This window comes from Telopea speciosissima, chromosome 1, assembly GCF_018873765.1.
Source record: "Telopea speciosissima isolate NSW1024214 ecotype Mountain lineage chromosome 1, Tspe_v1, whole genome shotgun sequence".
In the NCBI taxonomy this organism is placed as follows: Eukaryota; Viridiplantae; Streptophyta; class Magnoliopsida; order Proteales; family Proteaceae; genus Telopea; species Telopea speciosissima.
The window spans coordinates 19,237,815-19,260,425 of record NC_057916.1 but is presented as its reverse complement, the minus strand read 5'-3'; the positions used below and the strand labels follow the sequence as shown (position 1 = coordinate 19,260,425).

General features: G+C 40.3%; 1 protein-coding gene across 3 annotated transcripts in view; it reads right to left on the bottom strand.

Moving 5' to 3' along the window:
• Positions 1 to 1,045: 1,045 nt before the first annotated feature.
• LOC122647829 (rhomboid-like protein 15) overlaps positions 1,046 to 22,611 on the bottom strand; it is a 43,300-nt gene continuing 21,734 nt past the window's right edge. For 2 of the 3 annotated variants that reach the window (XM_043841134.1, XM_043841138.1), the window contains exons 9-13: positions 10,394 to 10,572; positions 8,543 to 8,597; positions 8,398 to 8,454; positions 1,462 to 1,551; positions 1,046 to 1,225 (exon numbers count right to left, since the gene is read on the bottom strand). In XM_043841134.1, coding sequence (XP_043697069.1) covers positions 1,465 to 1,551; positions 8,398 to 8,454; positions 8,543 to 8,597; positions 10,394 to 10,572 — 378 coding nt within the window. In that variant the 3' untranslated portion in view covers positions 1,046 to 1,225; positions 1,462 to 1,464. Of the gene's footprint in view, positions 1,231 to 1,461; positions 1,552 to 8,397; positions 8,455 to 8,542; positions 8,598 to 10,393; positions 10,573 to 22,611 lie in introns of all 3 variants that reach the window. The other variant, XM_043841143.1, reaches the window with a different exon arrangement.

Genomic DNA, 22,611 nt, shown 5'->3' with positions numbered 1-22,611 from the left:
AAACAGTTTTAGCTTGGTTTTAACACCCTTACCGACCCCTATCCCAACTCAGTATTATTGCACAATATTGTTGCCCCTCAACGACTATTTCTTGTTTTAATTTCTTACAACAACCTTCACATGATCAATATATTTTCCATATATTTATTTTGAACCTCACAGTGGGAAGGCGGGTGGGCATCTGTGATTTTATTAACCAAAATTTTGTTTGGTGATCTAAATAAGGATTTTAGTCCAACACGATGTTCACAAGAGGCGGGGTGGGCTTCTTATTGGTGTTGCTTAAGTTTGTCAAATCTTGGGTCCCCTGGACATCGTTTCTATTATGGTTACAAATACATGAGAACAAGTCTAATACTAGGTGGGCAATGGTTGTTGTATAGGAAAATTGTCATGTCTCCAATCCAGTTAAAGCCACTTATTTTATCATTCTCCACGTGACTTGAAAGTCCTTGAGTTACTTTTATTGACATAAACATTTTACATCAAAAGTTTGATGATCCGGAACTCGTTGAAGAAAAATTTGGTGGATAAGCATACTTTGTCGACAATTCCATGCACCCTTAGCCACATAGTCAACTCCGATTACACTGAAACTTAACATCTGAGCAAAGAACCCTGGGTCTACCTGTTCACAAAATCTCAGCCCCATCTGAACTGCATAAATCAATACCTGTTCACCCTGGGTCTACCTGTTCACAACACATCCACCATTAGTTCACCCAGTTGCATCCTCATGAGAGAGGGGGCAACAAGGAACAAAATACGAAACATGCTTCGACTGCTCTGGTCATGGACTTATGGTTTCTCAAGGATCACGACACTCCTGAAATGAGAGCTGAAAAGGAAAGGCACATGATGGAAAACACCTTGTATACTGAATCACAATTACAAAGTGTTATGTATATCAGTTTGATTGAAGGTCAAATGCTATAGAACCATTTTGTTTTCCATTTTTTTTTCTTGATTTCTCTTTAGAAAAAAGTTAAAACCAAGTTGTTTTGTAACAGGTCAACCCTATTCCCAACCCTCTCACCCCCCCCCCTTTCATGATCCTTCTGCCTACTGCATCTAGTTCGGTTACACTTGCAATCAGATAATACAATGCCCAAGAGTGCAGAACTCCATCAAAATAGACATGGTGGAGCCCAAGAATTCCTGGCATGAAAAACTCTTCAGTCGCGTGTACCTGCCTTGAAATCTACAAGCTTGATTTGCAATCTAACTCTGAACATTAGACAAACAAAAACCAAGTCAGCAAAGCAAAGACATGGTAAGCACAAAACAAATATAGGGTCGATGTTCTCTGTGCAGCAGCGCAGGCTGTACCCAGACACATGGGGGCGGCATTTCCACCATTCAGGGGGGCAGGGTGGTCATTTCGACCACCCCCCATGTGTCTAGGCGCAGCCTGTGCCCCCAGCTCAGAGAACATTTCCCATAAATATATATGGAGATAGCTGCTTAAATACATGTATGCTGGCTCATGAGAATTTCCACTGCAACATTTGTATCTCCATCAGCCGCTGCAAGAGCCACTTCTGCTTGTGTCTGCATCAGAAATCCTTGTTCATCAATACATGCCAGATATAAATTGTAGTTGCAACTTACAAAGGGATACAAGGAGATCAATTATAGAACCCTTAAATAAATGCAACGAATAAAAGATTTCAAATATTTTAGGAATGTTACAATATTCATTCTGAGCAAAAACTAGGGTAAAGGTACTCTATACATTGGCCAATGTTTTTTTTTTGGGCGGTTAACATTGGCCAATGTTAAATTCTCCTGTTATATCATCTGCCCTCACAGTATATTTTGTTTCCTTAACTAATGCCAGTCATTTGGATCACAATTTTAAGTAAAGAAATGCTGATGGGTTTCTAAAGCCTAAAGATTTAGATAAGAAACACAATACAAACCAGAATCGCTGCAAATATAAAAACAACCATATCATAAAGGGAAAAATTAATAACTTGAGATCGAGTTTTAAGAATCCAATGGTTGGATACTTGGATCTCAAGAACCAGCACTGTTACAGAATTAGTAACTTAAGATCACTAAAAACTAGGAACTCAAGTAACTTGCAAATTATTGGGCAGAAACTAATCAAAATCAAGGATGATAATAATGGATCAGTGAACGGATCTGAATCATAACCAAAGCAAGCTAATCTTTAATCACATCAGAAATCAGCAGCTTAAAGAATAAGCTATTGATCAAAAGAGTTCCAGGAGATTGGGACCATAATGATCTGAACTCAGATTTCAATTCTGAAACCCTAGGAATGGCCAGACTTCGGATTGAACTACAACAAACAACAACAACAACTTAGCCTTATCCCAACTAAATGGGGTCGGCTACATGGATCCTTCGACACAATGTTAAAACAAAGTAGAAGAAAAGAAACACAACATCGCAACAAAAGTCAATTAAACAACCTAACACGGGTTGGCTACATGGATCCTTACCCTCCAATCAGCTCTATTCGACGTCATACTAGAGATGAGACCTAAACTATGCATGTCTTTCCTCACCACTTCTCCTAGGGTCATTTTAGGCCTGCCTCTAGCTCTTTTAGTACCTTCAATCTGAATCAAGTCACTCCTCCAAACTGGGACGTCCGAAGGCCTACAATGGACATGGCCATACCACCTCAAACAGCTTTCTCAAAGCTTAACTTGAATCGGGGCTACTCCCAAACCAGCTCTAATATGGTCATTCCTTACTTTATCCTTCCTGGTTTGCCACTCATCCATCTCAACATCCTCATCTCCGCTACGCTTAGCTTGTCTATAATAACACTTCTAACTGCCCAACACTTTGCACCATATATCATAGCTGGTCTTATGATTGTTCTGTAAAACTTTCCTTTAAGCTTTAAAGGGATCCGTTGATCACATAAAACTCCGGTTGCCCTTCTCCACTTCATCCCCGCTACTTTAATCCTCTGTGAGACATCACCTTCTATATCACTTTCCATACTAATAATCGATCCTAGATACCTAAAATGGCTACTTTGGGGAATCTCTGTCCCATCAACTTTCACCCCCTCATTCTCCATCCCAGAGTTGCTAAAATTACATAATCATATATTCTGTCTTCGTTCTATTTATTTTTAGTCCTTTTGATTCCAAGTTTGATCTCCATAACTCCAGTTTGGCATTAATCCCAGCCTTTGTCTCATCCACCAAAACAATGTCATCAGCAAAAAGCATGCACCAAGGTACCTCATCTTGGATGTCTTTGGTTAACTCATCCACGATAAGCGCAAACAGATAAGGGCTTAAAGCTGACCCTTGATGTAACCCCTGTAATTCGGACTGAACTGTGATTAACAAATCTAAAGACAGATTTGTGATCTCAGATCTATAACTTAAGGAAATATCAATTTCAGATTGAGAAAGTAAATCTGGAAAACTGTAAAACAGAAAAATTAAAGGGGTGACTTGATTGATGGAGCTCAAAAGTGAAAAAAAAACAGAATAATAATAGAACTGATTGGAGGGCAAGAATCCATGTAGCCGATCCCATTTAGTTGGGATAAGGCTGAGTTGTTGTTGTTGTAAGGATATGACCAGGCTTCTCACCTAGCCTTGCTGGAATCCCACCGACAGTATTGGAGTCTCACCAACAAAATAGTTGAATCCCATAACCAAATTCTGAGTCACACAGAAGAACTGGAAAAGCCATCTTTAATCATTAATAAAATCGATGGGGTACTCTATGGCTCTTACAATAATATATAGAGTAGAGTTATCAAGTGTCAAACTCTAAAAAAGAAAGGACAGAATATGGGCATGGACTTAATGGGCCTAAACCACTACTTAGAATAGAACAGAAATACAAGGATCTAGACTAACTAAATAAAGCCCATCCAAGATCTGGTTTATGATTGGACCAGAAACCTGGAACAGAACCAGCTAAACTGGTTGAAAGATGAACTGCAAGCTGAGTCAAGGACTAAGATAACCCAGTTACAGCACTGAGTAAACAACTAAGTCAAGTGTTTCAAGAGTGGTTCAAGATCTTCTTCTTCTTCCTCTAGTACTTTAGAGTACCTATCTGGATGCTCTTGAAGCTGATCTGCATCAAATGCCCTACAAAATTGGCTTCCTGAGCCAGCAACATAAGGGACCACTTAAAGAGTACCACATGAAAGGTGATACGGAAAACACATGAAACCCCTTTTGGTCCACCACCACCTACCTACCACGTGAAAGATTCCTATGTTACCTAGATCTATTGTTCAACAAATTATTGCACACACACATGCCCACCCATGTACATCTCTATCCAACAACATCATGAAATCCCAGAGCCAGCTTCATGAATCCTTTTTGCCTCTATCTAAGTCCATATCTCCTATTAAATCATAAGTCACGTAGTCTTTTCTCACTCCCTCATTGACTCAATATAGAACTCCTCCCATGGGAACTTGTCAAGAAGGTGATGATCCTAAAGATGGAACTACAAGTCTTCTGATTTAGTTTCTTTGAAAACAATTAGAGTTAGCTAGCTGGAACAATGCTATATTATGGATACTAACTATTTGAGTACAATGACAATTCTGGAATTATGCAAAACCGATCAAGGCTACGGTATTCAGCTCTGGGTGGTTCTCCTCTATAATTTGATTCGTTGTTTAGTACTTGGCAGCGGTTTTAGTAAGTTCTATTAGTAACACAAGGCCTCCAGAGTTACGTAGTAGTTCTAATCCCATAGATGGAAAGTATTTTCTTCACAGGTATCTGTTTCTCCCACATAGAGGGCTGATTTAATCATTCTAATGCATGGATGAATAGGATAACCTCAGGATGGTCCACATGTCAAAATTTAATGGCTCATCTTCAACTGTATGGTATTAGATTCTTCCTTTCGTATTTTTAGTGCCAGAAGTTTTTTAAAAGAAATTACTTTTCTCACCAATTTTCAACTCCTTTAGTCTGACATTTGGCATAACCCAATACAATTGGAACTCGACACTGACAGAAAGTGATGTGGACATGTTCATGAAGGAGAAGATCGATTCCAAATGTTTTTTACACACCCTTCGTGTAAGATAAGTGACTAGTTGGCTGATATGTTAGTCAAAAGGATTGATGCTTTACAGTTTCATACCCTCTTGATCAAGCTGGCATGTATGATATCTACTCCGCAGCTTGAGGATGACTGTTGAAATACTGCAAGGGTATAATGGGAAACAGTGTAATAGGGTCATATGGGCATATATGCTAGGATGTAAGGGTACTATTGTAATTTGGTTTTAAGTATCAATATTAACATAGAGTGGATAGATGCCAAACCCTCTCTAACTCGTTCTCGCAAACTCTCCTCCTCTTCTTCTTCCTTTTTTTTTCTTCTCTTCTCTTTTTGGTTCAACTCGTAACTGCAAGTCAAGCATCACATATGTAGCTAAACCTCTTGGCCTTCCAGCCTCTAGGAATTAATAAACTATTAGAAAACAAAGTTCCACTTACACAATATAGAAAAGGGAGTGGTAGTGAAGGAAATGTTATTACACTGGTGGCTGTATCTGCGGTGTAGCAGCTTGTGGGCACTTAAATGTCATGAACATGTCCACATCACTTTATGTGAAGGAAATGTTATTCCAACAAGTCCAAGATTGCTTAAATCAGATTTATATTGAAGGAGTTATGCATCGGTCAAACTTAATTTGGTGTGCGCGAATGCTGTCAAAACCGTTCTGAATGAAAAGATTTTTTTGGACATCAAAATAAATGAATATTTTACCACACTTTTGGTTTTTAGCAATGTTTTACTATATTAAGATTCATGGAATTTTTAGATTTGAGAAGAACCCCAACATTAGAAGGTTGAAAATTGCACCTACCGTCGAAAATCCAGTTTTTGTTCTTGAACCCCGCGGGAGGGGGGGGGGGGTTGACTTTTTATCTTTTTGGAATTTGATTTTTTTAACTATTTTTATTGGATTCAAATAGGGGGTATTTGCTTATATATGAATAATATCTTAAGTAATTGAAATAACAAATATAAAAACATTTACTTAAATGAACAAGTGTCTGTATACCGAGGTTTGCATAAATAAGTGTTTATATACCAAGGTTTCCCACAGAGATGACCGAGACCACCGAGATCTCGGCCGAGACATTGCATTTCTACATTTCACCTTCAATCTTGTCTCGATTTTTTCAAAAACTGAGATATTACTGAGATCTCGGCGAGTTCTTGAACTATGGGTCGCACCTCTTCACTTCATCCACCCCACTTTAATTTGTTATGAAACATCATCACCTATGTCACCTTCTTTGTGTATGATAGACCCCAGATATTTGAAATAGTCACTTGGCGGTATCTCTCTCTCTCCTCAATTTTCACCATGTCATCATCCATCATAGTGTGACTAAAGTTACACATCATATACTCCGTTTTTGATCTACTAATCTTAAAGCCTCTTGTTTCCAAGGTCGATCTCCACATCTCAAACTTAGTGTTAATCCCTGCTTTTGTCTCATCCACCAAAACGATATCATCGGCGAAGAGCATACACTACGGTACCTCAACTTGGATGTTCTTGGTTAATTCATCTATGATAAGCGCAAACAAATAAGGTCTTAAGGCTGATCTTTGATGTAACCCAACCGTAATTGGGAATTCCTTGCCTTGATCTTTTATAGATCTCACACTAGTCACCACACTCTCATACATATCTTTAATTACCTCTATATATTTATTCAACACTGCTCTCTTTGCAAGAACATGCCCAATTAAATCTCTAGGGACTCTGTCATAGGCTTTCTCTAGGTCTATAAAGACCATATGGAGATCCTTCTTGCTAGCTCTACATCTTTCCATGAGCCTCCTCAATAGGTAGATAGCTTCTGTCGTGGATCTACCTGGCATAAAACCAAATTGATTCTTCGAGATATAAGTCTCTCTCCTCAAGCGGGCTTCAATAACCTTCTCCTAAAGTTTCATGCTTCTATAGTTATTGCAACTCTGGACATCACCCTTATTTTGGTAGACTAGATCTAAAATGCTTCTCCTCCAATCATCTCGTATTTTCCTTATGATCATAATCTTATTAAATAACTCAGTTAACCAATATACCCCACATACTCTGAGGGCCTTCCACAATTCTATTGGGATCTCATCTAGGCCTGGTGCCTTGCGTACTTTCATCTTTCTTAAGACTTCTTTAACTTCCGCCACACCAACCCTTCAAACATATCTATGATGTGTGGTGTCTTGATGAATAATGTAGTCAACCAATTCCGTCATATTCGAACCATCTCCATTTAGAAGTTCACAAATATACTCATCCCACCTCCTCACAATGTCCTTATTCCTTAACAACACTCTTCCATCCTCCCCTTTTATACATCTCACCTGGTCGAAATTTCTACTCTTCCTTTCTCTCATTTTATTAATTTTATAAATAGTTTTCCCCTTCATTTGCGTTTAGATTAATATAGAGCTCCTCATATTTCCTCACCCTAGCCATCCCCACCATCTTCTTAGCCTTGTTTCTGGCCTCGTTATACCTCTTTTTATCATCTGTTTCTTTAGTCCGTTGTCATGTCTTAAACCTCTCTTTCTTGGTCTTGATGGCTGCTTGGACATCCTTAACCCACCACCAAGTCTCCCTAGAAGTCTGACACCTACCCTTTGCTTCCCCTAGAACTTCTTTGGCAAACCTCTTAATACAAGTCATCATCTTGTTCCACATCACAGTGGTGTCTCCTTCAAAGTCCCACTTTCCTTGTTTGACCACATTTTCAATAAATGTGCTTAGGGACTCCCCTTTTAGTCTCCACCATCTTATCTTAGGGTACATAGGTTCCCTCTCCCTATGCTTCTGCACATAATAACTTATATGGGTGAAAGGACACAATACATTAGTCATACAATAACAAAATAAGGTGCATAACAAAACTACCAATTTTAGTTGTATTTTGTTTTTCCGGTCTAACTATTCATACATGTGTTATTATGCTCAAATAAGCATCCATTAAAGTTTCATTGCTAAATTCCAAGCATTTCCCTTAATTTCCCTTCGTTCACAATTTTTCAATTTTTTTACCAAATTCCGACTATTTCAAGGAAATATTTGATTTGGACGGGGTCAAAATGACCTATCCTACTGAAACCTCAAATCTAGCTCAGTATTTTAATGAAACTCAAGTTCAAGTCTATACAATTACAACAAGTAGATATTAAGAACTATTATATAACCATCTTGAATTCCTTTGGCTTCATATTAGTCATATTATTTTGTTGATTGAATTTTTCTTCACCGTCAAATCCCCCATCAAGTTAGCTAGGGGAATAAATTTTGTTTAAATGTATCATTGTAATGAAAATTTTCCTAACAGAACAAATCAACAAAGGTCACACAAGGATGATGGAGCTTACCTTCTCAAAACCCATTGTCACTAGTTTTTGGACCTCTTCATCAAAGGTAACTGAACCCTAAATTTTAGGAACAAAAAAGAAAGAGAGTGAGAATTAAATGAACCCATGAAAATTAACTGTATGCCTTCTATATCAAAATAGGAACCTGGGTACGTGTATGACCTCCTCCAACTGCTGCAACACTATCTACAGCTGAGCGCCTAGAAGGAAAAGAGAACAATGAAGAACAAAACGTCAGCCATCAGATAACAAAACAGCAACCAGTTTAAATCAATAAATAAAATAGGAAGGATATGTTTGTACAGGATGGCTTTTATGTGTGTATACATATTTGATTGATTACTGCATATGATATCAATTGAGTTACAATTGAGTTAATTACATGCCAGGAGTAAAAGATAGTTCAAAAACCACAGTACCCAAATGCAAATGTTGATGTGTGTTGCTATACATTGTTGTAGCCCTTACTTAACAGCTCAAGCTTTTAGGATAACAGTTGTAACATGGTATCAGAGCTAGGAGGCGAATAAATAAAAATGATTGTCAAATTTTTAGAGCTCTATCCAATCAAGTTCCGACTTCTGATGCCATATAATCCACATAAAAAAATCACAGGTATCAGATCCAGTTCTATTAAAGGGAATCACTGTATTATGCAGGGTCTCTACATAGAATGATTTTTATAGAGTTGGCTGTGAGTTCTCTTTTGTTTTTAGCTTGCTGTAATGGGGCCTGGCAGGAGGTAGACTAATGTAATAAGCGGGGCAGTATTAATTTTTCTTTTTATGAAAGGCTATTTAGATAGGATCAATTAGGCTAGAGTCCTACTTATTATATTGTTTATTTTCTTTAGAAGGAGAGTCGCAGGAGGTAGACTAATGTAATAAGCGGGTCAGTATTAACTTTTCTTTTTATGAAAGGCAATTTAGATAGGGTCAATTAGGCTAAAGTCCTATTTATATTGTTTATTTTCTGTAGGAGTCAGTTGACAACTCTTGGAAAAAGAATGTAAAAAAAATAAAAAATAAAAATTGAAAGGAAAAAAAAAGAACAGATCTCTCACAGATTCAATCTTAGATCCTCTTATCTGTTTAATCCGTTTTACTCCTCTCTCCTTGCCATGGTTCAAGGAATCTCTCGGATCAGCAGATCGCCCGGATTGGATCAGTATCGGCCGAGGGCAATCCCGATTCTTGGCCAATCCGATACAAATTCACTGGTACTACCTCAGGATAAAAAGGTAATACAAACCGATTCTTTGTTAAAAAGCAGGGGCAAATCCAGCCCGATTCAGGGCAACCAATATCGGTATTGGCCAAGACCGATTCCTGATTACTAAAACCTTGCTCCTTGCTGATCACGTCTACAAGCTATCTCTATCATCCTGTTGATTTCTTTATTCCTGTCACTAATCATAGTTAAGGCATCGCCTAGGCAACCGCCTTGGTGTCCAGGCACCTTGACACCTAGTGTCGCCTTGATCACCTAGACAGGTGCCTTGGTCGTCCTGGTCGCCTTGCATCCAGGCCCTCTCCAACGCCTTTGGTCTCCTAGACGCCATGATAACTATGCTAACAATACAGACCTGCTTTGACTTTCCTTCAAACAAGCACCATTATTTAATTCATTTTATTGATGTCACTGTTTTAGACTGAACTTCAGATTCAACACTGGTTCTCTTGGAGTCTGATTCACACTCTTTTCTCTTATCTAATTAAATTGGCTGGCTTACCTGAGTACTTATTTTGGTGTCTCAGACCCATGGCAGCATCAAATTCACAAACACACGGTGGGATTTTCAAGTGCTAGATTAATAGTTTTGACTTTTGAGTACTTGGAAAAAGTTTCAGGAGTAATCCTTATGTATTGAAAGAAGCTAACAAGCCTTTTAGGATGATGAAGCCACGGCCAAAGCTTTTCAACCATGGGAATCTTTTTAAGCACTGTCAAGTTATAAGCATGTCCAAAGGAACATTTTAACGGACCATTCAAATACCTATCATCGGAGACCCTCTGTCCTATACCAGATTCTGCCACTTCTGATAGATAATCTAAGCTGCTGTTGTCTAAGAGCCTATCTTGTAGGCTTGAATCAGAATTCACGGTTGAGGCTGCTTGATTTCTGCTAGAACCAAGTGTCCTACCTCTCCCGGGAAATCTCTCATCCTGTCCTGCCTGCAAGCGTATTATCACCCATATCAGGTAAAGCAGAAATTACAATCAATTGTGAACATATCTTAGTTTTGACCAAACATTCGAGGCTAAATAGATCACGAAAACCATGGATCAGCACTGGTTTATAAATAGGTAGAACCAAGTAGAGCAGCATACGAAAAGAAATCTTTTTTACTTGAATGTCAGTTTATAATTAAATAGCATAAAGGTGCACTAAACATTTACAGAGACATATAAAGAGAAGCCAAAACAACTAAGAAAACCACCCAAACACAGAGGAACATATGAAGCCAACTTCTTATTATTTGATTTATTTCCAGAAAGAAATAGATCACTATCTGGACTTTTTGCAGATAGAAGCCCACAGTACACCTCAGCTTTTCTGCACACAACATAAGCAGACTCAACCTTATTATTGGAAGCTCGGCAATTTCTTTCGAGTCCTACACTCAGTTATTTCTGCAGAAATTACAAGTCAGGGCCATCTGTCCTACCAAAGTTCTGATCTTTCTTGGCCTAAAACAGCCCCTCAATACTTTAAAGTGCAACCAACATATCATAGTTCGAGAACTCGCGATCTCGCCGAGTTTCTCGGTTTTTGGAAAAGCCGAGACGAGATTGCCTGCGGGTTTTTGGAAAAGCAGAGACAAGATTGCCTGCGAGTCTCAAAAGTGCAATATCTTGGCGAGATCTCGGATCTCGGTTTGGATCTCTATTCGACCCATTTTTTTAACTCACCTACCACTTAAATACCTTACCCAACTTGACAAAACTCGATATATCTCGGCGAGATCTCGGATCTCGGGTTGACCCAAAGTTGAGGCTTCGAGTTGGAAAAAAAAAAATGCACCAACTCGCCGAGATCTCGACTCGTCTCGGTTTTTCCAAGAGCCGAGTTGGTACCGAGACCCGAATTTTAGTACCTTGCAACATATCCCTCATCTCCAAACAAACCAAACATATTAATGGTAAAGGAACAGTTAATTAAAAGATGGGAAAAATAAACATTACTCGTTGAACATTATTTAGTTGTTGGACTTCCCAATCATTTTAAGTTTCTGAATCTTAGTTGCCCATATTGCTTTTATCGTATCCCTCCAAATACAGTCTGCTTTTTTAGCCTCTTGTTAGTTGCCGTATCATAAATGGTTGGGAATCCTTACACCAGGGTCTCATCTAAACACCGGGGAGCATTCCAAATATTGTTCATGCCCATCTCCAACTTCTATTCTGATATGCTGCTTGAAGAATTCATTATTTGGCATGATCCCTTCACAAGGACTTCGGTGGCCACCACCTCTAACATGTGGGATTTCCATTCCTTTGTGAAACAATATTTGGATGCAATTATATTTAAATCTTACTCTATTAACTGTATAATTCATGTTGAAACCAACTTTTAAAGACTTATTCAATGTAGTGTGATCTTTCCTTCACCATTTCCTACTTTGTTGAGAATAAAGTCCACATTTAAATTACAGAGGATTAGATAAACAAAAAGCTAGTTGGGCAATTATAAAATTTAGAACAGTATACGCCCCAAGTCATTCTAATTATGCATTTATTATACAATGATGACAGCTGCGACTTACAAAGATCTGTAGTTCAATTAAAATTAGAAAATCTAATGTTAAAATTGCTTAAGAGTGCTGCAAATGTCAATCAGCTCTCCATCTCTGAAAATGAATGGGACTTGCAAGTTTTGGTTTTGAAGTTTTGGTTTCGAGCCAAAACCGAAATATTTAGAATTTCGGCAGAAACCTGGCAAATTTCGGGTGCAGGTCTCAACTGCTGGTTTCAAAACCCAAATGGCCAAATTAGGTCCCAAAACTTCTGGGCAACCCTATTTTAGGCCCTCTAAATATAGTGGAACCCTTAGATGATAAAAAACACACCCCAAATGGTAGTTTGTTTTCGGAGCCTAGGTTGGTAGTGTACATTATACATTGTTGTATACTTTCTAATATAAACACACATAATTCAATCAAAACAACTAAAATATGCATTAGGAATGAATAAACATAAAATTAAAAACCATTTCATAATTATCAAATGTTAGATATGGTTCATCACAATTACAAACATCTATAGGTTCTTAAGGTACATGAGCGGAATCTGAGGTAGTTTATTACATTATTCTATGCTAACAGTTCTTTTCTTTGCGTGATTGACATTGCTTTGATTGATCTGCCATATCCTATATTTAAGTTCCTTCATCTGTATACGTATTATTTAGTATTGTTTGAGTTGTTTCACATATTAAATGTTTAGAACCTTTTATCCTGTTATGTGCCTTTTAAGTGTTGAGATTATCAGTCTAATCCATTAGGGGTAATCCTTATTATATTATAAACTATTGCATATATATTCTCCCAGTGAGTCAGGTAGGGTGTTGTATGACCAGATCTAGTAGTGTGTTTATTTCTTTGCTTTGCTTTGTTGTGCCTGAACTCGATCTCTATTTCATTGTAGGTTTCTTTTACTCATGTTTGATTGTATCTCGTCTGCTGGTATGTGTCATGCTTATGGCTTTTTTAACCTTGGGTTTAGTGCAAGGTTTTGGCCAAGGAGAAAAGATTATTATAGGGGGGGTGATCTGAATGGACATGTTAGGACTTAGGAGAGACCATAGAAGTTATGAACGTGCACATAGGGGTTATGGTATTGGCGAGAGGAATGATGAGGCGATCTCAGTTTCAGATTTTACCATCGCTTATGATTTATCCATTTTAAACACTTGTTTTGAAAAGAGAGAGGAACATATAGTCACCTATAAAAGTGGGCATCGTAGTAGCCAAATAGATTTCTTCCTAACTAGAAGGTCCGATAGATTACTTTGCAAGGATTGTAAGGTGATACCAGGGGACAGCCTATCCACTCAGCATAGACTAGTAGTCATGGATATATGCCTCACTCCGCAGGATCGTAAGGAAGGGTAGCCTATTTGCCCTAGGTTAAGGTGGTGGAGCTTAAAGGGGGGTTACCTTGAATTCATTCACTGAAAAAGTGGTCAAACAAGGAAAGTGGGACTTTGAGGGAGACAATAACACGATGTGGAATGGGATGACAACTTGTATTAAGAAGGTTGCTAAAGATGTCCTACGAGAATCGAAATGAAAACATCATCCCACTAGGGAGACTTAGTGGTGGGATGATGAGGTTCAAGCAGCCATTAAGACTAAGAAAGCTAGCTTCAAAACTTGGCAAAGGACTAAGGATGTAGAGGATTAAAAAATGTATAAGTCTGTCAAAAATGAAGCTAAGAAGATTGTGGGGAAAGCAAGAGCAAAGAAATATGAAGATCTCTATAACCATCTGAACACAAAGGAAGGAGAAAAAGTTATCTATTAGATAGCTAAAATGAGGGAAAGGAAGAGTAGAGACTTCGATCATGTTAGATGTATTAAAAGTGATGATGGTAGACTGCTAGTAAGGGATGAGGATATTATGAAGAGATGTAAGGAGTATTTCTACCGCCTACTAAATGGAGACATTTCAAGTAACAATGGCCCGGAAGATGCATTTATCATTAAGACACCACTCGCCATAGAAATATATGAAATGTTACGGTGTTTGAAGTTAAAGAAGCCTTAAGAAAGATGAAAGTAGGAAAGGCACTGATGTAGATCAAAACATGAAGAAGAAGAGGCCAAAATACTGTTCACGTGAACAGTGTCACAACCCCATATTTGCCTTGGTGAGAATATTACTAGAAGACCTTGTGGGGCCCAAGACCAGATTGCGTGAAGACTTATTAGAAGACTCAAGTTTGACTATGTGTGAGGGACTGAGGGATATAGGAGTTTAATTAGTTTCTATTTTTATTAAGTTGCTTGTTTCTATTTTTTGAGTTTCTAATTTAGAAACCTTGCAAACTTAGAGTTTCTATTTTAGTTTCTTGCTTGTAATCCAAGTCTCAGCCTTATAAGGGACTTACTATTTTACTGTCTCTATTTTTGGGCTCAATACTTGAGCTTATATATTGTAATCTGCCCATAGAGGCACTGATGCAGAAGCCGAAACCATGATTAATTTGGCTGTTCTTTGATTTTTCGTTGGAGCCTTTTTATTTGTTTGTTCTTTTTAGCCTAGGGTTAAAACCGTCTTTTTCATGGTTTATCTTCTTAGTTCCCCTCCACGATTTTAGAGGGATTAGTATTTTATTTTATTTGTTTTAGTTGTTTACACTTATACTCCTATTTAGAGTATAAGTCTATTCTATGTTTTATAATTAGGATTCAGATTAGGAATCCCAACTCCTAATCTGATTAGGATTGCTTTAGATTGATTATTTGTAAGGCCTTTAGGCCCCCCCTTTTATTATAAATAGATATTTCGTGGGAGGCTCCCCCACCTATTATGTTTGAAATTTTGTTTCTTCTTGCTGCTGCCGCCATGACTGCTGCTGCTTCTCTGTCTTGTGTGTCATATCAAGACCCCTTGTGAGTAATATCAAGGGCTAGGGCTGGAGTAATCCGGCGACTCCTTGCATCTTGCAGATCGGGAGGTTCGTCTTCTTCTTCCTTCAAGTTCTTCAAGGTTGCTGCTGCTGAAATTCTGCAATTCCAGTAAGAGTTACAATTTCCTGCAACTTTTATCATCTCTTCTTCTTATTTCCATCTAACCTAATCGACTTCCCCAAACCCTAGCTTCATCTACATTCATCACAGCCCTATTCCCTCATCAGATTACACTCAAAACCTAACCACAGGTCCATCACAGTAACCCTCCCACTCGATCTCAGTTGCAGCCTCACCTATCCACTACAAACCCTAAATCCCTCCCTCAACATAAAAACCCAGAAACCCTAAGATCTGCCTAGACCTAACCAGCCATCAAAACCCCACCAAAGTCCAGCCGAACCACCCCCTCCCTGCTAGGAAAACTCGACCTAAAGCCCAGCCCCTAAATCTGCTCCTAAACCCTAGTTTCAGCTTAGATCCTAAATCTGAAAACCCAAAACCCTAACCCTAATATTTCTGAATTTCTATTTCTTATTCAAACCTCATTAAAACCTATTCTAATAGACTCCTAAAATTCTGCAGACCATTACCCAATAAAACCCTAACTCAATCTCCCATTCCTAACCCTAATTTTGCCCTAGTTACCCTAAACTGCCCATTCGGCCAACCCTAAAACAGAACCTGGTCCTAAGTGAGATTTATTTCACCTAGGCTACATCAAATTGGAATCAAAGCCATGGCTGAACATGGCAGCCCTGCTATGGATCCCACACGACCACCCCAACCTGATTCCCTTGCTGCAATCATGGCTATGCTGCAGAAGATCTCAACAGACCAGCAAGTTCATGGTGATCGAATGACAACAATAGAACAAAGGCAAGCTGTGCCTCTTGTAAGCAACCCTCTATATGTAGAGGAAGACAGATTCCAAGTTCATTCTGAAGTACATGGAACTGCAGGAAGGGATGAATATCATAGAAGTCATCCCCGGACGTCACGGGGACCACGAGAGATCGGTCTAGACATGACCAAGACTACGAGGATCGACGTAGGTATGACAAAGATGACTACAGAGAAGACAGGGACAGAACTACTCAAGCACCTCGAAGACCTAACTTTGAGGAATATTTGAGGTCCTACTTCACTGGAGATGAAGCTACTAACCGCGGTTCGATACACGTAAGGTCAAGCTAGAATTGAAAGAGTATGATGGGCATGGTGATCCACAAAAATTCTATGACTGGCTTGCTGCCCTAGATGACTACTTTGATGGTATGATTTGCTCGAAGACCGAAAGATGAGACGGCACGCACTAAACTAATTGGTTCCGCAGAAACGGTGGCGCAAGGCGAGCGGGACATAGAACGTGAAGGTAAAGCACCTACCAATTGGGAGGATATGAAGTATGATTTGAAAGAGAAGTACTTACCAAGACACTACACCGCTCGGATGCAAGATCAATTCAACTCCCTTCGTCAAGGGAACATGACGTATCCGAGTACATGCAAAAGTTTGACTCTCTCTCATCTCGCACCGACACAATAGAAAGTGCTACTCGGATGTTGTCCCGATTCCGGTTGGGATTGAGATCCGACATCCTCGGGGCTATTGGCGTTGTGGATGTTCCGGGCGTCAAGGATTGTTTTGAGAAGGCATTGAAGGTCAAGAATTATTGGTTGGGAATAGAGGATTTGATTCTTCCACCGAGGGTACTGTCAAAACTTTTTCAGCATTCAAGTCTACTACCACTAGTCACAATCGAATCGGAAATTCTCTGCTGGTCCTACTCGATCAAGGCTACTCCGGTAGTTCTTCCCGTCCTCCACGTCGATTATAAAGGTAAAGCTCCCATGGACAGCAATGAACCCCACAAGTGTTTCCATTGCAATGAACTTGGGCACTATGCCAAAGATTGCCCACAAAAGCATAGACTGTTAATGTGGCTGCCAAGGCGGAGGAAACCTCAAAGAGCACGATGAGCATGGCATATATGCACTACCCCGATAGTGATGAAGACTTAGACCGTCACCTTGAAGATCTAGATGGTGGTGCTCAAGGTGTCCATACAATTGCTCCAATTCTCATGGATGATGTGGTTGATTGTGACAAGGTAATTGGGAACATTTCACAGGAGACAGATCAAGCAAGTTGCTTGTTCTTGAAGAGGTGGGGCTGAATGAGAAGGTTATAAATATTGAAGACCCTTTGGAGGTTGAACACATTGATTTTGTGATGCCCCCTTGGTTCTTCGAAGAGAAGGCCCCACGACTTGAAGACCATATTCCCACTGTTATAACTTCAACAGAATTCTGCGAGGGAAGTGTTGAAGCTGCTGCCCACATGTTACTTCCTCCTCCTCATCACAAGGTTCGTGGACGAGTTTCTTCACACAAGCATGGTACGTGTACTCCCATTCAGGAAGTCAACAAGCTCAGCCCCAAGTTGCCAGAGCGTTGCATGGATTTCACCCATTCATCGGAGATGAATGTTTCTAAGTCGGGGAGAGTTGATGCAGAAGCCGAAACCATGATTAATTTGGCTGTTCTTTGATTTTTCGTTGGAGCCTTTTTATTTGTTTGTTCTTTTTAGCCTAGGGTTAAAACCGTCTTTTTCATGGTTTATCTTCTTAGTTCCCCTCCACGATTTTAGAGGGATTAGTATTTTATTTTATTTGTTTTAGTTGTTTACACTTATACTCCTATTTAGAGTATAAGTCTATTCTATGTTTTATAATTAGGATTCGATTAGGAATCCCAACTCCTAATCTGATTAGGATTGCTTTAGATTGATTATTTGTAAGGCCTTTAGGCCCCCTTTTATTATAAATAGATATTTCGTGGGAGGCTCCCCACCTATTATGTTTGAAATTTTGTTTCTTCTTGCTGCTGCCGCCATGATACCGCTTCTCTGTCTTGTGTGTCATATCAAGACCCCTTGTGAGTAATATCAAGGGCTAGGGCTGGAGTAATCCGGCGACTCCTTGCATCTTGCGATCGGGAGGTTCGTCTTCTTCTTCCTTCAAGTTCTTCAAGGTTGCTGCTGCTGAAATTCTGCAATTCCATGAAGAGTTACAATTTCCTGCAACTTTTATCATCTCTTCTTCTTATTTCCATCTAACCTAATCGACTTCCCCAAACCCTAGCTTCATCTACATTCATCACAGCCCTATTCCCTCATCGATTACACTCAAAACCTAACCACAGGTCCATCACAAGAACCCTCCCACTCGATCTCAGTTGCAGCCTCACCTATCCACTACAAACCCTAAATCCCTCCCTCAACATAAAAACCCAGAAACCCTAAGATCTGCCTAGACCTAACCAGCCATCAAAACCCCACCAAAGTCCAGCCGAACCACCCCCTCCCCGCTAGGAAAACTCGACCTAAAGCCCAGCCCCTAAATCTGCTCCTAAACCCTAGTTTCAGCTTAGATCCTAAATCTGAAAACCCAAAACCCTAACCCTAATATTTCTGAATTTCTATTTCTTATTCAAACCTCATTAAAACCTATTCTAATAGACTCCTAAAATTCTGCAGACCATTACCCAATAAAACCCTAACTCAATCTCCCATTCCTAACCCTAATTTTGCCCTAGTTACCCTAAACTGCCCATTCGGCCAACCCTAAAACAGAACCTGGTCCTAAGTGAGATTTATTTCACCTAGGCTACATCAAATTGGAATCAAAGCCATGGCTGAACATGGCAGCCCTGCTATGGATCCCACACGACCACCCCAACCTGATTCCCTTGCTGCAATCATGGCTATGCTGCGAGAAGATCTCAATGACCAGCAAGTTCATGGTGATCGAATGACAACAATAGAACAAAGGCAAGCTGTGCCTCTTGTAAGCAACCCTCTATATGTAGAGGAAGACAGATTCCAAGTTCATTCTAAGTACATGGAACTCGGGGAAGGGATGAATATCATAGAAGTCATCCCGGGCGTCACAGGGACCACAGAGATCAGTCTAGACATGACCAAGACTACAGGGGATCGACGTAGGTATGACAAAGATGACTACAGAGAAGACAGGGACAGAACTATCAAGCACCTCGAAGACCTAACTTTGAGGAATATTTGAGGTCCTACTTCACCGGAGATGAAGCTACTAACCGGCGGTTCGATACACGAAGGTCAAGCTAGAATTGAAAGAGTATGATGGGCATGGTGATCCACAAAATTCTATGACGGCTTGCTGCCCTAGATGACTACTTTGATCGGTATGATTTGCTCAAGACCGAAAGATGAGTCGCACGCACTAAACTAATTGGTTCTGCTTCGAGAACGGCGCAAGCGCGGCGGGACATAGAACGTGAAGGTAAAGCACCTACCAATTGGGAGGATATGAAGTATGATTTGAAAGAGAAGTACTTACCAAGACACTACACCGCTCGGATGCAAGATCAATTCAACTCCCTTCGTCAAGGAACATGACGTATCCGAGTACATGCAAAAGTTTGACTCTCTCTCATCTCGCATCGACACAATAGAAAGTGCTACTCGGATGTTGTCCCGATTCCGGTTGGGATTGAGATCCGACATCCTCGGGGCTATTGGCGTTGTGGATGTTCGGACGTCAAGGATTGTTTTGAGAAGGCATTGAAGGTCAAGAATTATTGGTTGGGAATAGAGGATTTGATTCTTCCACCGAGGGTACTTGTCAAAACTTTTTCAGCATTCAAGTCTACTACCACTAGTCACAATCGAACGGAAATTCTACGCTGGTCCTACTCGATCAGCTACTCACGGTAGTTCTTCCCGTCCTCCACGTGCTGATTATAAAGGTAAAGCTCCCATGGACAGCAATGAACCCCACAAGTGTTTCCATTGCAATGAACTTGGGCACTATGCCAAAGATTGCCCACAAAAGCATAGACCATTAATGTGGCTGCCAAGGCAGAGGAAACCTCAAGAAGCACGATGAGCATGGCATATATGCACTACCCCCGATAGTGATGAAGACTTAGACCGTCACCTTGAAGATCTAGATGGTGGTGCTCAAGGTGTCCATACAATTGCTCCAATTCTCATGGATGATGTGGTTGATTGTGACAAGGTAATTGGGAACATTTCACAGGAGACAAGATCAAGCAAGTTGCTGTTCTTGAAGAGGTGGGGCTGAATGAGAAGGTTATAAATATTGAAGACCCTTTGGAGGTTGAACACATTGATTTTGTGATGCCCCCTTGGTTCTTCAAGAGAAGGCCCCACGACTTGAAGACCATATTCCCACTGTTATAACTTCAAACGACTGCGAGGAAGTGTTGAAGCCGCTGCCCACATGTTACTTCCTCCTCCTCATCACAAGGTTCGTGGACGAGTTTCTTCACACAAGCATGGTACGTGTACTCCCATTCGGAAGTCAACAAGCTCAGCCCCAAGTTGCCGGAGCGTTGCATGGATTTCACCCATTCATCGGAGATGAATGTTTCTAAGTCGGGAGAGTTGATGCGGCTTCAAACCATGATTAATTTGGCTGTTCTTTGATTTTTCGTTGGAGCCTTTTTATTTGTTTGTTCTTTTTAGCCTAGGTTAAAACCGTCTTTTTCATGGTTTATCTTCTTAGTTCCCCTCCACGATTTTAGAGGGATTAGTATTTTATTTTATTTGTTTTAGTTGTTTACACTTATACTCCTATTTAGAGTATAAGTCTATTCTATGTTTTATAATTAGGATTCAGATTAGGAATCCCAACTCCTAATCTGATTAGGATTGCTTTAGATTGATTATTTGTAAGGCCTTTAGGCCCCCTTTTATTATAAATAGATATTTCGTGGGAGGCTCCCCCACCTATTATGTTTGAAATTTTGTTTCTTCTTGCTGCTGCCGCCATGATGCTGCTTCTCTGTCTTGTGTGTCATATCAAGACCCCTTGTGAGTAATATCAAGGGCTAGGGCTGGAGTAATCCGGCGACTCCTTGCATCTTGCAGATCGGGAGGTTCGTCTTCTTCTTCCTTCAAGTTCTTCAAGGTTGCTGCTGCTGAAATTCTGCAATTCCAGTAAGAGTTACAATTTCCTGCAACTTTTATCATCTCTTCTTCTTATTTCCATCTAACCTAATCGACTTCCCCAAACCCTAGCTTCATCTACATTCATCACAGCCCTATTCCCTCATCAGATTACACTCAAAACCTAACCACAGGTCCATCACAGTAACCCTCCCACTCGATCTCAGTTGCAGCCTCACCTATCCACTACAAACCCTAAATCCCTCCCTCAACATAAAAACCCAGAAACCCTAAGATCTGCCTAGACCTAACCAGCCATCAAAACCCCCACCAAAGTCCAGCCGAACCACCCCCTCCCTGCTAGGAAAACTCGACCTAAAGCCCAGCCCCTAAATCTGCTCCTAAACCCTAGTTTCAGCTTAGATCCTAAATCTGAAAACCCAAAACCCTAACCCTAATATTTCTGAATTTCTATTTCTTATTCAAACCTCATTAAAACCTATTCTAATAGACTCCTAAAATTCTGCAGACCATTACCCAATAAAAACCCTAACTCAATCTCCCATTCCTAACCCTAATTTTGCCCTAGTTACCCTAAACTGCCCATTCGGCCAACCCTAAAACAGAACCTGGTCCTAAGTGAGATTTATTTCACCTAGGCTACATCAAATTGGAATCAAAGCCATGGCTGAACATGGCAGCCCTGCTATGGATCCCACACGACCACCCCAACCTGATTCCCTTCTTGCAATCATGGCTATGCTGCGAAGATCTCAACAGACCAGCAAGTTCATGGTGATCGAATGACAACAATAGAACAAAGGCAAGCTGTGCCTCTTGTAAGCAACCCTCTATATGTAGAGGAAGACAGATTCCAAGTTCATTCCAAGTACATGGAACTGCGGGAAGGGATGAATATCATAGAAGTCATCCCGGACGTCACGGGGACCACGAGAGATCGGTCTAGACATGACCAAGACTACAGGGATCGACGTAGGTATGACAAAGATGACTACGAGAGAAGACAGGGGACAGAACTACAAGCACCTCGAAGACCTAACTTTGAGGAATATTTGAGGTCCTACTTCACTGGAGATGAAGCTACTAACCGGCGGTTCGATACACGAAGGTCAAGCTAGAATTGAAAGAGTATGATGGGCATGGTGATCCACAAAAATTCTATGACCGGCTTGCTGCCCTAGATGACTACTTTGATCGGTATGATTTGCACGAAGACCGAAAGATGAGGCGCACGCACTAAACTAATTGGTTACGCTCGAGAACGGTGGCGCAAGCGCAGGAGCGGGACATAGAACGTGAAGGTAAAGCACCTACCAATTGGGAGGATATGAAGTATGATTTGAAAGAGAAGTACTTACCAAGACACTACACCGCTCGGATGCAAGATCAATTCAACTCCCTTCGTCGAGGAACATGACTGTATCCGAGTACATGCAAAAGTTTGACTCTCTCTCATCTCGCACTGACACAATAGAAAGTGCTACTCGGATGTTGTCCCGATTCCGGTTGGGATTGAGATCCGACATCCTCGGGCTATTGGCGTTGTGGATGTTCGGACGTCAAGGATTGTTTTGAGAAGGCATTGAAGGTGAAGAATTATTGG